Source organism: Coloeus monedula, assembly GCF_965178545.1.
Source record: "Coloeus monedula genome assembly, chromosome: W".
Taxonomy (NCBI): Eukaryota; Metazoa; Chordata; class Aves; order Passeriformes; family Corvidae; genus Coloeus; species Coloeus monedula.
The window spans coordinates 80220-96027 of record NC_138821.1 but is presented as its reverse complement, the minus strand read 5'-3'; the positions used below and the strand labels follow the sequence as shown (position 1 = coordinate 96027).

At 40.8% G+C, this 15808-nt stretch overlaps 1 protein-coding gene across 3 annotated transcripts; it reads right to left on the bottom strand.

Annotated features, from left to right (window-relative positions):
* Positions 1-1629: 1629 nt before the first annotated feature.
* LOC309584570 (protein ERGIC-53-like) lies at positions 1630-15053 on the bottom strand. Of its 3 annotated transcripts, XR_014227242.1 has the most exons (14): positions 14869-15053; positions 13908-14062; positions 13717-13824; positions 13195-13256; positions 12381-12480; positions 11044-11167; positions 10652-10710; positions 9923-10055; positions 8918-9114; positions 8741-8811; positions 6400-6550; positions 5568-5689; positions 4066-4509; positions 1630-3120 (listed from the first exon to the last, which is right to left on the bottom strand). XR_014227242.1 is itself a non-coding variant. In XM_082300655.1 (13 exons), exons 1-13 carry the CDS (start codon positions 15050-15052, stop codon positions 4473-4475), a joined length of 1503 nt encoding a protein of 500 aa, XP_082156781.1. In that variant the 5' UTR covers position 15053; the 3' UTR covers positions 1630-4472. The 3 variants fall into 3 exon arrangements, 2 of the variants coding, with proteins under 2 accessions (XP_082156781.1, XP_082156782.1); XM_082300655.1 differs by having other exon boundaries at positions 1630-4509; XM_082300656.1 differs by having other exon boundaries at positions 1630-4509; positions 8918-9111.
* Positions 15054-15808: the final 755 nt, after the last annotated feature.

Below are 15808 nucleotides of genomic sequence, written 5' to 3'. Positions count from 1 at the left end.
AGATTTCCAGGATCTGCTACCTAGGTTATAGACTATTTTAGGAAAGAAAATCACCTGCTAGGTCTCCGAAGTCCATGAGTTTGGGTTTTGAGCATTTATCCTACTGCAGTGACTGCACATGCCTTAATGCAACATTCTGGAATTTTGATTATCTAAATGGTTCTCCCAGCACTCTCATAATTTCGATGAGAACTGAGAGATGGGAGGATTCCAGTTTGCCTAATGCCTTAATCTATATTACAGCCTTTCTAATTAAAGCAGACCTATTACTACTAAAAAAACAAAACCAAAAACCAACCAACCAAAGCCCCCCCCAAAACCAAAAACAAACCCCAGGACGTTCTGAAATCCTGGATTACTAGTAACTAAACAAGAAACTTTAACTTTCTTTTTGAAACTCTCACTCAGAATCATGAAATCCAACTACTTCATCTTTATTTAAAATTCTCCTAGCTGGAACTTTGCAAACACTACATGGAGCACTGATTTTTCCAGTGTTAGGTCTCAAGAGTCTTCTCCAAGTGTATGGGAAGCGGTACCTCTTAAGCTTTTCACTGTTGGTCTTTACTGAAAAGAAGCTTCCCTAACTTGGCTGTAGGCTTTGATCCCTCTAGAAATGTTTCTAACATCATTTTGTGTCTAAAAGTGATGCTTTCACAGGATTGAGAAAGGCAAGAATTGGCTTGGGGAAGGACTGCTGAGAGGTCTTGCCCTCCAGGTCTCACCCCTGCAATCAGCAAAAGGCTTTCCAATGTTAATTTTGAGATCAAAGATAACGAAAAGGGCTTTGAAAGTTACTGGGCCTATTGGTACTGAAGCTGCTGAGAAACCACAAGAGAGACTGGTGACAAAAGGCAAAACACAGCCAGTACCCCCAGAATAATTCTGTTTCAGGCAGGTGCTCTATTGAAGTTAAAAAACTTACTACTTTTTGTTGATGACAGGAATCCCACACTTCATAAAAACATACAGACAGCAGCTAATTAAGTACTCATGTTGCCACTTCCTTTGCTTTAAATCTATGTCTTTTCCATCTAGTTTAAGTGAAATCAAAATTAAAGACTCTGTTCCTGGTTTATCTGATAAAAGTAGGTGATATAAAAAAGCCTGTGTTCCACACCCAAGGAACACACGGATCTCTAACCCCAGCATTCAGTCTTGAAACAGGCAAATTCCAGAGCTAAAGATAAAAGCCTCACAGAGAGGCCAGCCCAAAAATGCCATCCGAACTCCCAGTCTTTTCTAGATTCTGTGTTCCTAACAGTCACATAATGCAAAAATACATAGGAGTTCTGGGAAGAATCAGGATTCTGCCCTGATTCAGCCCTCTACCAAGAGGATGTTGCCTTTTCTAGCAGCTGGACCATCAGAAAGATGCATTTTAGGGTTTAGTCAGCTTGAATAGATTCAATTCAAGATCCCTCTTCCTCCACTTGCTAAAATCTTGCTCCTGGCTGGGGAAAAATGACAGAGGGAATTCAGCCCCAGAATACCATTAACTCCCCAGTGCCAGGTAGAACTGAACCCAGGTCTGTAAGTATTCAGACTCTGAACTGAGGGTAAAGAATGCTTCAAATACACTTGCTTAGATTTCATGGACACGTACCAAATGAAAAGAAAAAGGCTTACTAAAAATATGCACCTTTATTCAAACAAGGTTATCTCTGAACTCCAAGTATCAATTTACATCAGTCAGAAACAAACATGAAACTGTCAGCTGTTTGAATTTAAAATAAAATAAAAAACCAGTAGACATTTTTTGGTGTTACAGTAATCGATCCATTGAGAAAGGTCAGATTTTCTTCCCACAGAAGTTACAAACCAGAGCAGTTAATTTACAAACCGCATTGTGCATTTGACTTGTAAAAGATTCAGGGATCACCATCTGTTTAACAACCCCCCACCAGTACAATCCCATTCTCTTGTCATTGCCAAATATTTGCTACTTATCATCCACAATTCAAATATAACTTATTCTCTCTAATACTGTCCAACTCAATTCCAAGGTGTCTTTTCCTCCTAGCAGGGAAATCTTACTGGATAAGAATCAAACACACACTGTCACTGTTGAAAGAAACCTCCTAACAGGAGGCTACATTGACTGAAAAAATATTCTTAAAATCCAAATTTCTTGCTATTACTTCAAGAAGACAGGATGAAAGCTGAGCTGGGCAGTTGGGAGTTTTCTTTTGATCCAGTGAGTTATGGAAGCTCCAAGGAGAGACGATTGTGAAATGAATCATGAAGCAAAGTTACCAGTCTTCTGATGTTCCATGTTAGACCCTCTGTTCCCTACCACAGAAGTTTTCTCGTTGCACGTGGGAGACGTGTCTGATCAAGCAGCCTCCTCCTGAAGAGAAAACTGTAGGTTTCAAGTTTCCCCCTAGACATCACCCCCAGCCTGCTCTTCTTTCTAACCAAACAAACAGAAGTACAGGCTGCTCCAGCTTTAAACCAAAGGAATGGGTGGGTAAATTCACAGTAACAAAAATCCAGGCTCATTCCAATGGGCACATCAGAACTGCTCCACATTTTGCCAGATACTTATCAAAACACTTTCTGCAATAAGGGGTTTTGCAAAGCCTGCTGTGAGAGAAGGAGCTCTGTTTGGATGTTGCACTGATAAAAGAAGGTCTGCAACTGAAAGGAACCACCACTGCACAATTTCAGAACCATTTAAGAAAATATATTACGTTTAGTTACAAGAGTCAGGGTTGTAATAGCTTAGATTCAAGGCACCTGGAAATATTTGCTGGTGTTGAAAGAACTGAAGCGATAAATTCCAATGTGTTATTCTGCTTTATCTGAAAAGTTGTTTATTCATTGATTAGCCTGAGGCAACAGTTTCTCTCATTAGTACAGCAAAATCTGCTCAAATTTAGAAATGAATCTATAAAGCTACACCAGTTAGAGTATCCTCCATACTGCAGATGTGTTAATTGGTGTGTAGGCAGTGTCATTTTCTTGGTATAGCACAGACATTCACGTTTTGGACACTGTATTAGAAGTAACAAAATATATTGCATAGATTTATCATTTCTCCAAACTGACAGGCACAATACTGAAGTGTTCTTCATTACAGTGAATTTGGCAGCACGTGTTGCACTCCAAGGGAGCAGACTGTAGAAATGCAATAGGAGTAGTCATATTACAGATCATTTTTGCAGATTCAGACAAACAAATTAACAGTTCTAAGTGAAATATCCTGATGCATTTGTGTATTTTATAGAATTCAGGAAACTACAGAAATACTTACTCTAATTCTACACACAACTCAAGGACAAAGTTACCACCGATATGTAAACAAGGCAAAATTAATTAATTTCACATTCCTAAGTTGGGCCCTCTGCTTTCTTTCTTTCCTGAAGCAAATGTTCACTTGATAAGCAGTATCAAAATCACATGTTCAGCCTTATGCTTTTGATATCCAGGCAGGAATTGACACAAAATACTGGTTCTACAGATTAACAAACATGTCTGAAGCTAGTTTGTGAAGAAATGGGTTAACACTCAATACCTGCAGTTTACAATATTCACCATGTCAAGATTTAAATCAAAGCATCTGGACTTGATACATGAAAGACACAAGACAGCTTTAGGAAAGTAAAGACAAATTCACACACTAAACATATCCTTGATACAATCAGATTGGAAGACAGATAAAGCAATCATGTTTGCTGGAAAAGTTCCACAAATCTCCCCAAAAAAATTACAGACAGACTTGAAACTATGAAAGAAGAAATCAGCCCCACAATATACTTGAAGAAATTACTTTATCACATTTTCTCTCACTGCCCAAAATCAGACTGCAAAATAAGGAGAAAAGCCTTTCTTCGCATGCTCTCTATAATTGGTGTTTTACATCAGGTATCAACAGTCAGGGTCTTAAAGGCCTGTCTTTGTATCCACGCATTAAAAAATGTTTAAATGAGAATTAAAGAAGATATTCTTACACTGTTAAATCCAAGTGGTAAACAAATAAAATGTTTATAGTAAGTTTTTACCTCCCAAAAAACCACCAAACCCCACAAAAGAACAGTTCTTTGAGGTGTGGGATTTTCCTACCTTCTTTTTCTTTTCTTTTTTTTAACTGCTATGTCAGGACACTTAGTAGCAAATTTTCTGCACAAATCATCCATCTGCAATTCACACTCCGAACAAACACCAAGCCTGGGTGTTTCAACTCCTCCTCTGGAATCTTAACAAAGCAGAGGAATCGGGAATTTGCCTTTCAGTATTAATGAAAAAGTCAGCTGAAAACACAGACCTAGATAGGGTGCAGTCTTCCCCCATCCAGCAGTTGCTCCCTGTTTTAGCATCAACACCTTAAATGAGAACTCATTTTATTTAACAAAATTCAATAATTTATAATATTGAAGTATATCCAACACTAAAATTTCCCTCATTTACAGAAGTGTAGAATTTTCTGTGCATACAGACTGCTGTTACATACACACAAAAGGAACAGGTCATCAAAAGAACTTTTTGGCTGCTGCTTCTTGTTGGCTCCTGAAAGAAAAGGCAGAAAAGAATTCTTCAAGTCTTTTTAACTTAAAACTAGCTAACTGTTGTAAATTTTCATTTATTTGAGGATTAGAAGATTCCATTCCTTATCAACAGAGACTTAGAGGAAATGTTAAGTCATATCACAAAAACAGGATATAATTTTTTCTACTCACAAAGACATGGGTAGCATCACTGTAGTTCCAATTTTGCATCAGACACAAAAGGAAAAAACCAAACAACCCCACATTCTGGACAAAAGCCAGAAACAATGAAAGAACAAACAAACAGACTTTTAAAATATTCTTAACATTTTCTGAAGCTTCTCGGTATCTGATTGGCCAAAAGATCACCTTAGAAAAGGAAACCCATGCAACTATTCAGGGAAAGAATTTACTTTAAATGGGATTTACTTTTCCCTCTGGCACAGATCATTAATTTTTTTAGTGGATACAGACACTATGGATCAACCACATCCAGGTGCTGGAATTACAAAGGCATCACAAAGAACTGGAGGGGAACAGCTCCTTGTTTGTCTTGGAAATCATCATTCCAGCCAATGGCAAAAAGACTACCAAGCATGGAGGTTGTCTTTTCCATCAATGCAAACAGAATTTCAACATTATGACATCACAAGGAGGAGGAAGAGAACAGAAAAAACATCCCAATTAGCTTAGATAGAAAAAAAAGAAAAGAAAAGACACAACAGTCAGGCTGAAACAGGTCAGGTTCCCACTTGATACCCGGTGGGTGAGTGGGGATAGAATAAACCAAACTTTATTATGATAATTCAACATTTCCAATGAGTTCTGGGACAGTGGTAAATTCTGCATTCTTAGAGGTTTTGAAGACCTGACCAGTTTAAACCCCAAGTGACCTTGTCTGAATTCAGTGTGGACTCCGTTTGGAGCAGAAGATTGAACTGGAGACCTCCCAAGGTCTTCTCCAATCTGAATGATTGCTTGTTTTAACAAGATTAACACAATGATGCCATTCCAATGACATTATCAGTCAGCAGTTCTAAAACTATTTGCCCTGCTGTCTTTAAGCCACACAAGACTTACCTATACATGACATAACCAATGAATAACACAGTTTGCACCACCACAAATATGAAGAAATGCATTGTAGATAAGCAGGATGGAAACGGTGGCAACTCTGGACACTTTGGTTTCTCACTGGATGGCTAAAAACCAAGAAAAGACCAAACAAGACATCCTATCAAAAGACTTACAAAACAAGGGCTTTGCAATGTGATGTAAAAATTGGAGCACAAGCAGAAAATGGAGAGAAATTACAGTACTCTGAAAAATAATCTTACTCCTCATCTCACTCTCCCCTTCCGCTTTTACGTTTCTCAGATAAATTGCCTGATGTTAAATTGAGGGTTATATAGAAAAGAATGCATAAATATGGTAAATTAATCAAGGACCTTCTATGGATCATAAGCTAATTCAGCTTAATTGCTACCTAGGCTAGACTAAGGTACTCCTGGATATGAACACAGTCTTTTTTGCACTTAGAAATCTTAAGCAGAGTCTGCCTGATTTTCCTCTGATTAAAGCTCTCCCTTGTATGCAGAAGCATCACAGAATCTCCTCTGTATAGAGCTGTTAAATAGGGGGACAAACACAAAAAAAAAAAAAGCACCCAGAAAACCTAATTGCTTGACCTTGTTTCCACAGGAAATTAAGACTAAAAATCGTGCTCTTTGTGCAAAACTTCTCATCGAGACCCAGATCATGCAGTTAGGTCAAGGCAGCATAGTTTTAGCGAAGCAGCTTAATGAAGGATTAATTGCTCCCTAAACTGCATGCTGGCTCATCCTAGCTTTTCACTAACAGCCAAAGAAAGCTGTGTTACACTCATGCTTTACACTCCCAGCACATAAATTACCGTGTTTCGTTGTACTAAATGCTCTATGTCCCTCTTGACTACATGAAGGTGTTCTTTGATGTCGTTGAAGTGCTGAGTTGTTTCATAGACTCCTGCAGAGCCAGGGTGTTGAGCTCCACTGATGGATCTCAGAGCATCAGTCACAGAACTTCTGAAACAGGACAAACAGCAAACCAACTTTCAAAACACATCAGCTTTTCTACAAACAGCAGTTATTCTGGACCTTTTTTAGTTCATTAGAATTAGGCTGAAATACATAGTTGCCCCAAAAGGCAGCAAATTTCTTCTAGCTTTCGAGAACACCTCTCAAGAAATAATCCTTTAGTCAAACTATGATTTTTAAAAATAGTTAATTGCACTGACAGTTGCCATTTGTAGAGTGCCCCATATCTCGGTCACGCTGAGAATAAGAACTAGCAAATATTCTGTTGCCAGAACTTCTCCTTTGCCTGCCTGACTGATGAGGGCTATAGAACAAGAGTTCTGTCTGAGGCTCTTGCCAAGGCTTTAGGATCAGCAGAGTTTAATGCAATCTTTGAAGAAAACCAAAAGCTGTTTGAAAAATAAATAAACAAATAAATAAATAAATAAAAGCAGTCATGAAAGAAATAAAAACAAAGAGGCTTTAGGGATAAGAAAAGATTTAGATACATCCTTGTTTCATGATTACCATTTATATGAGGAACTCATTTCCCATATGCACTGTTGTAATACTTAGCATTGTCTTACTGTGAATTCATTTTGCTTCTACAACAAATGAAATTAAATCCAGAAAAAGTTGAGGTTTCATAACTAATTTGGTTTGAGGTTAACTAGTCAATGAGAGAAAAAAACCTTAATCTCTAATCAATATGTTTATATAATTTTCCTGTAGTGTGCTGTTTCTTTTGAGTTGCAAAAGAGGATTATTCTACAGCTAAAATATTTATCATGTGAATGATAATCTCCTCATTATTAACAGAATAGACAATCAAAATGTATGCCTTTAGATTTCTTTTTAATTTACTTAAAACTTTCCATTTGGTTCAGATGGGAGCTTACTTCAATGCTTTCACAGAGCACTCCTAACTCTTTGTAGAGTGGTCAGCAATTTTTCATTTACCTGGACTTGTAATTAGTATTATAACAATATATTTTAGAAATAAATTTCTCACTGGAAGGTTTTATCTTAAATAACCCATCATGCCCACTGCCTAATAACCACTGATAGTAATTCTGTCTTTCCAGATGCCTCACAGTGTTACAACATAAGTGGGACACTCACTTAGTTCTTCTCCCTCCTAACAGAACCGTATCTACATAATGAGTAGCAATCTGCACACTCACCTTCCCCCAGACTGATCCAGTCTTTGTTAAAAGCAAAATAACTTCCCTTAATAGACACAGGCTGTATCAAATTGAATTTATATTGACTTTTGCATTAATAATACCCTGCTGATAGTTTCTATTGTAGGAACATGCAAGATTCTTCTGTAATCAGATGATGAAGAAATCCACAATCTTGCCAAGAAAATTACTTGGCCCCTAAGTCCTTTTCCTGCAGGATGACAAGCAATGCACCAAGGGGCTGTTTATTTCTCTCTCTAAATAAAGCATTTCTTTAATCTAAGAAATATATAAAGATGATGTTATGCAAACTCTGAGCTGGTAAGTAGTCACTAAAAGGGCAGACTGCCAATATTAACAAGAAAATCTAATTTGCTTGCAAGGTATAAAGATTTGTCAAGAATATTAACAGAAAAGCTTCCGTGGAAGAACAAGTGCAAAAATGGAAGCACTCTAATCTTCATTCTACAAAAAACTGACCTACTTAGATAAATCACAAGAGCTGCCCTTGAACTAATACGGGGGGGGGGGGGGGGGGAGGGGGGAAAGCACAACTGAAGGAACTGTTTTCTCCTTTTTTTAAAAAATACAAGGTAAGGAAGGTTTTAGCTGCTACAAATGAAGGGCCAAACCAGCTTAAAGGCATTCCTGATTAAGACAGCAACAGCAAAATATTAAAGAAGTATTGAGACATCCTCATCAAACACAAGCATCTTCACAAATCTATGTACAAACAGCACCTTCAAGATAATGGTTTTACTTCATTGTTTTTAAAGGGGAACTTACCTGTTGAAGTGGAATTTCATGATAAAAAAAGAGACAAATTAGGGTGCTTAGCAATCCTTGGGGCATGAACTGACTTTACTACAGAAATTAAATATACGCAGTGAGTCTTCACTGAGGAACTGATGCAAACATCAAGTTTGTCAATATTGTCCCACTGAAGTAACACACAGGATTTAAAAGGAAAACCATAAAATTCAAAACACACCCTTAATATTTGGAAGGTGTTTACCTTATTTCCTTTACTTGTCTAATGACCTCTTCTTGAGTTTTCACAACTGTCTCTATCTCTTGCTGGGAAACCTGGTAGGGGCAGGGGAAGGAAAAAGATCAACATATCTTGGAAAAAGCAAATGGATCCCACTGCTGAAATCAGGCTGGGCTCTGAATCACCATGGGTTTTATTTACCTGTCCCTGATGACCTGGAAACCCAGCTCCTCTTTTGGCAATCTCCTCTGTGACTGCAGAGACGTATCTCCTCTGCTCATCCAGAATCATGTCCAGTTGCCTGTTAAGCTGTTTGATTTCCAGATGAATTCGATTCTGCCCCTCAAAGATTTGCCTCAGTTCACGATCACTCACAGTTTCAAAAACATCATCTGCTGCTAAGAAAAAAGCACAGGGGGTTCTTACACATGTGCACGTTCCTCACAATTCCTTGAGTTGGATCATTTCTCTTGCTCCCTTAACATATCCACATCCATCTACCTTTTCCTACAACTTCACCGTCCCAAAGTCCAAAAGACTCTGTGGCAAAGGGATTATTTCTGATCAATAAAAGGCTGAACTGTATCTCAAAAATGCAGATCAAAATAACATATAGGACCTTTAGAACAGTCATAACTTATCACTGTGCAATACAGATGACAACCTGAAATTTCACGTCTAGATGCCTAAAGTACATTCTCAGTGTATTTGCATTCACATACAGCTATTAAAATCCACGGAAGTAACAAATGGCTTCCATTATATGTTCAAATAATCAGGTTCTTGTTTGCCCAGCATTAGGCAAGCATTAAAAAGCTTTTCCATGTAAGCACATGATCCAAGATATGCACTAGACCATCTTTTAAAGGGTTTTCTGTGAATGTAGAGAAACAGACCAAAAAGATGTCCTTTAAATAATGAAAAAGGCCATGCTTTCTTAATCACCACTTTACAGAGGGATGCACTACCTTCTCTTCCTTCTGTTGTTCTTAATTCCCACCATGTTTCCAGTCATTCGTTTTGTTCTCAAGCCAGGCACCGCTAAAATAACTTTAGAAACGGGAAGCACTTTACAGTAAAGATTTTTAAATAATGTAAGTAACATCAGTGGGAGCTTAGCAAGATCAACCGGAGTATCCCTAGTTCTGAACATCCTGGAAAACAAACATTTCCCTGGACAACTGAAAAATTGCTCAAATAACTTGCCTGGCTGTCCTTGCACATCAGGATGTTCCCTTTGAAATTCTTCCTTCTTCTTATCCAATTCTTGCTGAAAGTGCTCAAACTCTTCTTGATACTTCTCTTTATCTTTCTGAGGGATTTCTGCATCTGGTGTTGGCTTTAAAACATTATTGGAGGGAAGGGCATGTGTGAGATTTTTCTCATGTTCTCCCCCCCGCCATGCTTAACACAAATGATTCTGCAGCAAGGCTGTTCAGATTTCAGATGTGAAGATATAATAAAATTACTGCAGCACATTAATACATTTAGCTGAAGTGAGAAACCACACATTCTCACGGAGAACAAATAGAAAATTTTCCCAACAGAAAATTAAAACAAGCTTTACATGGATAAATGCTGTTTAGCAGTACAGAATCATTCTAGAAGTAGGGAAAGTTGAAAGGGAGAACAGATATTTTCCCACTTTCCAAAGAAAATGTACTTTGTAGTACTGCATGGTTTGATTTAACATCACGAGTTTTGTTGCTTCAGTGGTGCTTCAGAATTCTGGTCTTGAGAATATTAATGACAATATTACCAAAATATTACAATACCAGTTTAATTTTTCTAAACCAGATGACAGCACAGCTACATGGCAAAACTGTGAAACAGGAATGCCACGTGTGACTTAAGAGGAAATACCATAATCTGGTGCTGCATATAAAATAACATGCACAATAAAATATTTTACTAATCATGCATAAAAATCCTTACTGCTTCCTTCCCAGGCTCAGTCAGCTGGAAGGTCAGAAATGACAGCACATCGTGGTCATCTGTATTCAACAAACAAAACAAAACCACCTTACCAATTCCTGTAATTCCCAAGACAACCTTCCACTTGCAAAGGATCTTCAAAAAACAGCATCCTCCCAAGCGTTTGTGCAGCAGGGAATGAGAGTATATAGGGGCTTTGTCGGGAAAAACCAAAAATTCTTCACCTAAGCATGTCATTAATTTGGGACTGCAAGAGGGTTAATTACATCATCATGGTCAAAAATTGGTATAATGGATCAACACTCGTAGTAAAAAACCAACCACCCAACCAACCTCTCTTGCAAGCCTTTCAAGTCCCCACAACATTTGCCATAAATTTTAACGTTTCCTACCTGCAAGTCCCCCTGTGGCGGCAGATATGCCAAAGTACCCCTGTGATGGCAACACCATATCTTCCACTTTGGCACAAAATTCATAGTCCTCTTTATCCGGAGTAAAGCCATTATTAATTAATACCTAAAAGGACAAACACTTAGGATTTTCACCACATTTGTGTTAATTGTTTTGTCAGTTTGCAGTAATGCTCACAAAATACAACTAATTGGGTAACTCAGCAGCTCAAACTGGAAACCAAAAACTATTTCTCTTCTGAAAAGAGACATTTTACTGACATTTTACATAAGCATTCTATTTGCAAAAGTACACATCCTAAAAGGGTTCTGGGCAACACAGACCTGATCTACACCAGTCATCCCTTGCAGTTCTGATTCAAAGCTTAGGGAGACTCTGCAAATGCATCCCCAGAGAAAGAGAGAACTGTTAAGTTTAACAACAACAGCTGGGACAGAGAAGTTCCTAGAGGAGGCATCAGGGCCCAGGTGAAAACAGAGCAGCCTTGGAGGCTGAAATTAAACTTTCATTCAAGAGTGACAGGCAGCTTTTCCCATTAACAACACAGTACAAGGTCTGCCCTCTTTTAGGTGCAGTCACGTTTACTTTTAGAGAAACTTCTACTACAAAATGACAGCTCTGCACTTTATGGCTGCTACCTGTGAATATACGAACGGCACCTTTCCAGAAGGAATCAGAAGCCAACACACAGACACTTTGTAGTTGTCACAACCCAGCACCGCATTAGTATTTTTCTCTCCTTACCTAGAAGGAATTCACAATCAGCTGAATAGTATTTAAGAAGTCTTAAAGACTCCCTTATACCAGTGGTTTTTAATCTTTAGACTTCAAAGCCCTACTATTTTTTGGAGGTGAGAAGCCTCAAGTAGAAAATTTAAATCTACTGTTAAATAGTTTCATTTTTTTAGCCACACTTCAGAACCTCTGGTTCAAAAATAAGCTACAAAACCCTCTGCAACTCTTAGATCAGCTTAAGAAATACCAAGCTCAGGAGCTGCTCAATCACTTGAATCTTAAACAAATCCTGACTTTGGGACACCTCTCCAGGCAAATCAAGAGCAACAGAAGGGTTTGAGCACATTATGAGTGTGTTTGCACAACTGCCTCCTAAGTCACATCAGAAAAATCAGCAATACCTGCATTCTAATGTAGCCAAAAGAACCTGTGTAGCATTAAAACACAACACCTCCTTCCAACCTCTGCAGCCAAGCTCCATATTTCTAACACCAGAACTGACACATGTGTTGCAACTCTGTGAAAACCAGTTTCACATTTAAGAAGTTGAGAAACACAAGTAATTCTGTTATTTCAGACTTACAGTCAGTGTTTTTTGGTAGTATGTGATCTTGACTCGCACAGGATAGGGCTTGTTCCGAAAGTCCCTTTGACAGGATGCCAGTGCTTGCGTGGATCCATCACTGTGCAAAAAGGGAACATCAAAAATAAAAATAAGTGTTATAGTTTATCAGCTGGGCCAAAAAGGTGTCTGACTCTCACTAAGCAACCTGATCCCAGTTTTTCAATCTGCAAGCCCTTCCAAGGCTGTTCTGTAATTGCACTGAGCTTTCTCAAGCCTGGGATCTCCAGTACTGCATGCTGTACACAGGACACAACGCAGAGGGAATGCAGGAATGGGGAAATCTGTTTTCTGAGGTATAATTCTCAGATATATTCCTGCACCTGGGAACCTGGACGGAAATAAGATGCAGTGACTGCACCAAGTGAGCTAGACACCTGTCCTCTTTGAAATCCAAAAAGGTGTCCATTGTGCTGCTGATAAACAATCAAAAATCAAAATTAATCCAACTAATTTTAGTAACAGCGATTAGCTTTCAGTTAGTCACTTCTGCCAGTTATTAGCTGTGTGTGGAGGACGCCCATAAGCAATAAAGTCTGTACTGTACCTCTATTTATCTGAGTTCATCCATCCCAAAGGGCATATGCCACTTAAATATCGATCAGTTGCCAATTTCTCTGCTGTTACTGCCAAAGCAGTGTTTTAACAAGTAGAAACCCTCAAATGTAAAGGAAACAACAAAGTTTCATATGAAAGAAGCCTTTATAATGCTTCTCATGGAACATTTCATCAATTAAAAGCAAGCATTCAGCAATAACACTGAAAATAAACTTACTTCTGATGGTCATACAGAAGCTTTCCATTATTGCCTACAACAATCACTCCAGGATTGTTTTTCTAGGGAAAGAAACGGCACACAAATGGATTAGTTTAATTTGAAGGGAAGCATCAGCAACATCCCTGATAGTCTTCTACTAAAATCTGTCTAAAATGTCTAAAAGCAAGCCAAAATTGTGCAGGGGAAGCAAAAGCAGCAAAGCAGACCTATTATGTACTGTTTAAGCTTCAGGATCATTCTGGACTGGGAAACTGAGAACTGAAAACAGCAATTGTCATCCTCATCTGATACAAAATCTTTGCTGCTGAATTAATCAAGGCAGATTTCTTCCAAGAAAAAGAGCATCTCTGAAGACACACATAGAAATTGCTGTTTCCACTATAAGGGAAACTTGACTATTTTATTTTATCCCTTTGAAGTGAAACAGGGGAAGAGTAGAAAAACAACATCCTTGCTTTTTCCTCAACAGGCAAGAAATTAATTTATCATCTTTTCTAGAAGAGTTTCCTTCCAACCAACCTTTCCATCATTGTCAAAGGAATCAAAGAAAATTCCAACACCGTTCCATTTATCAGCTGCCCCGAAAACAGGACCTTCCAAGCCTTGCTCTTCTGTAAACCAGATTGCCTATGAAGAAAGCAAAAAGTCATAGGTCAAGATTCACTTTTAAAGCACATTTATTTTTCTCAGTTAGGTCAAACTGCTCCTACCAATCCATCAGCTCCAATGCGGCCTCTTCCTGTAACTCGAAAGGTCACTTCCACTTCCCAATATTCAAATATTGATTTGTTTTTTGTCCACACTGAGCCTTTCTGGCTTTTCAAGGAGGTTGTTATGCGGATCTGATCTGCACTTGGGATGGCATCTAGAAAGCAAACAAGATGTTCTAACTTTCTGTTTAGCAGTGTAACAGAACAATAGGAATACATTCAGAGAGAAACTCGCTTGCATTAAGTAACATTTCTTTTTGGGATCATTTTCTTGAAAAAGCAGGAGAAAAAAAACCTCATCTATGGACAGTTTCCTCCATGTTACTCGTAACATAATGTCAAGTAAAAAAGTTACGTTAAGCAGTAGCAACTAAATTAAAGTCTGAAAAAAACCCAGCAGAAGGTACTGCAGAGAAACTATGTGAAGGTGGAACTGTAGATGTCAACACCTTTCATAAGGGGGGACACTCGGGAAGGATGACAAGCCTTTCTGAGCACAACGGAACCCCTAACCCAAAGGGCACAGAAACTGTACAAACATTGTTGAACCAAGTCCTATTTGCCAAGGCACACTTTGCATTTCGAGCTTCGAGACGATGAAACCGAACAGTTTTTCTGGCAGCACGGCCAGGGCCGACCTCGAGCGCGGCAGCAGTGACACATCAGCACTTCCCGGCAGCGCCACGAGTCCCCTCCCCAGGGCCCGCAGCCGCCACACCAGGAGGCCATAGGTACCTTCGCACCGCGGGTGGGAGCCCGGGTGTGCCCGGGCACTTCCCCGCCACCGCAGCATCTCCTCTGCGCCTCCGATGCCACGTGGAGCCCGAGGGCACGGCTGGCACCCACGGCCAGCTTCGCCCGCGGCTTCTCCCCGAGACCCCGCACCCCCCCGACCGGACACTGCTGCCTCCGCCTCAGGAACGCCACTGGCCCGGCCCCGCCACCCCCGTCCGGCACTTACTGCCCGTGTGCACCCAGAACGGCACCGTGCCGTCCGCCTGCACCAGGTGCGGCCCCTTGAAGCTGTACTTGTACTCGAAGCGCCGATGCGGCGCAGCCGCCGCGCCCTCCGTGGCCTGCGCGGCGGCGAGCGCCGGGCCGCCGAGGGCGAGAAAGAGCAGCAGCGGGGCGAGCGGCGCCGCCATCTTGGCCGAGCTGCGGGGCGATGCACAGGGCCAGCGGGGCGACCCCTGATTGGACGAGCGCGGGGGCGGGCACGCGGGGGGCGGGGAGGGGGCGGGGCCGATGTGTGGGCGGGGAGCGGGGCGGGAACTGGGCCGGGCTGGGGGCGGGGCGAGGCCGGCGTGAGGGCGGGCAGCGGAGGTGGGCAGCGGGGGCGGGGAGTGGGCCGGCGTCGGGCTCCCAATGTGCCCAGTGGCCACGTGGGAGCCTGGGGCGGGCCCCGGTCGCGGTGTCTCCCGGCGAATTTCCGAGCTCCCCCGGGTCCGATGGGCCGCGTGCTGTGGGCGGGTGCGCGGGACCGCCGCATTTGTGCGGCCTCTCGGACAGCTGCGAGCCGGTAACAGTGCACAGAGTGTCTGAAGGATAAATAATCTGTTCTTTCCCCTCAATATTACTTTCGTAGCAAAGACTGCACTTCCGCGGGCTCTTTTCAGTTCATTTGCAGAGTAGTCGGAAGCCCGGCAGGAAAATCCACACTGTTTCTCTCAACATGCGAGGCCAGCCTTCCACAGGGTGAGCAAAGCAAACCTCGGGTGACAGGCAGGCCAGGTGACAGTGGTGACAGGTGGGGATGGCCCCCGACACTGCCAAGATGAGAAACACGGCTGTTTTAAGTGTGCAGCATCACGGAGCAGGGGCAGGGCTTGGCTCAAAATTAAATCAAGCACTGAGCCAACAGTTAAGAGCTTCCTTTTTCATTCTCTCAATTTTCATTTAGC

Coding starts and splice junctions, on each gene's coding strand:
- LOC309584570 (XM_082300655.1), bottom strand. CDS start 15,052: ATGGCGGCGCCGCTCGCCCCGCTGCTGCTCTTTCTCGCCCTCGGCGGC. Junction 13,825..13,907: donor GCATTGGAGCTGATGGATTG/GTAGGAGCAGTT, acceptor CTTTCTTCATAG/GCAATCTGGTTTACAGAAGA. Junction 4,510..5,567: donor ATTGGTTATGTCATGTATAG/GTAAGTCTTGTG, acceptor CTTTTCTTTCAG/GAGCCAACAAGAAGCAGCAG.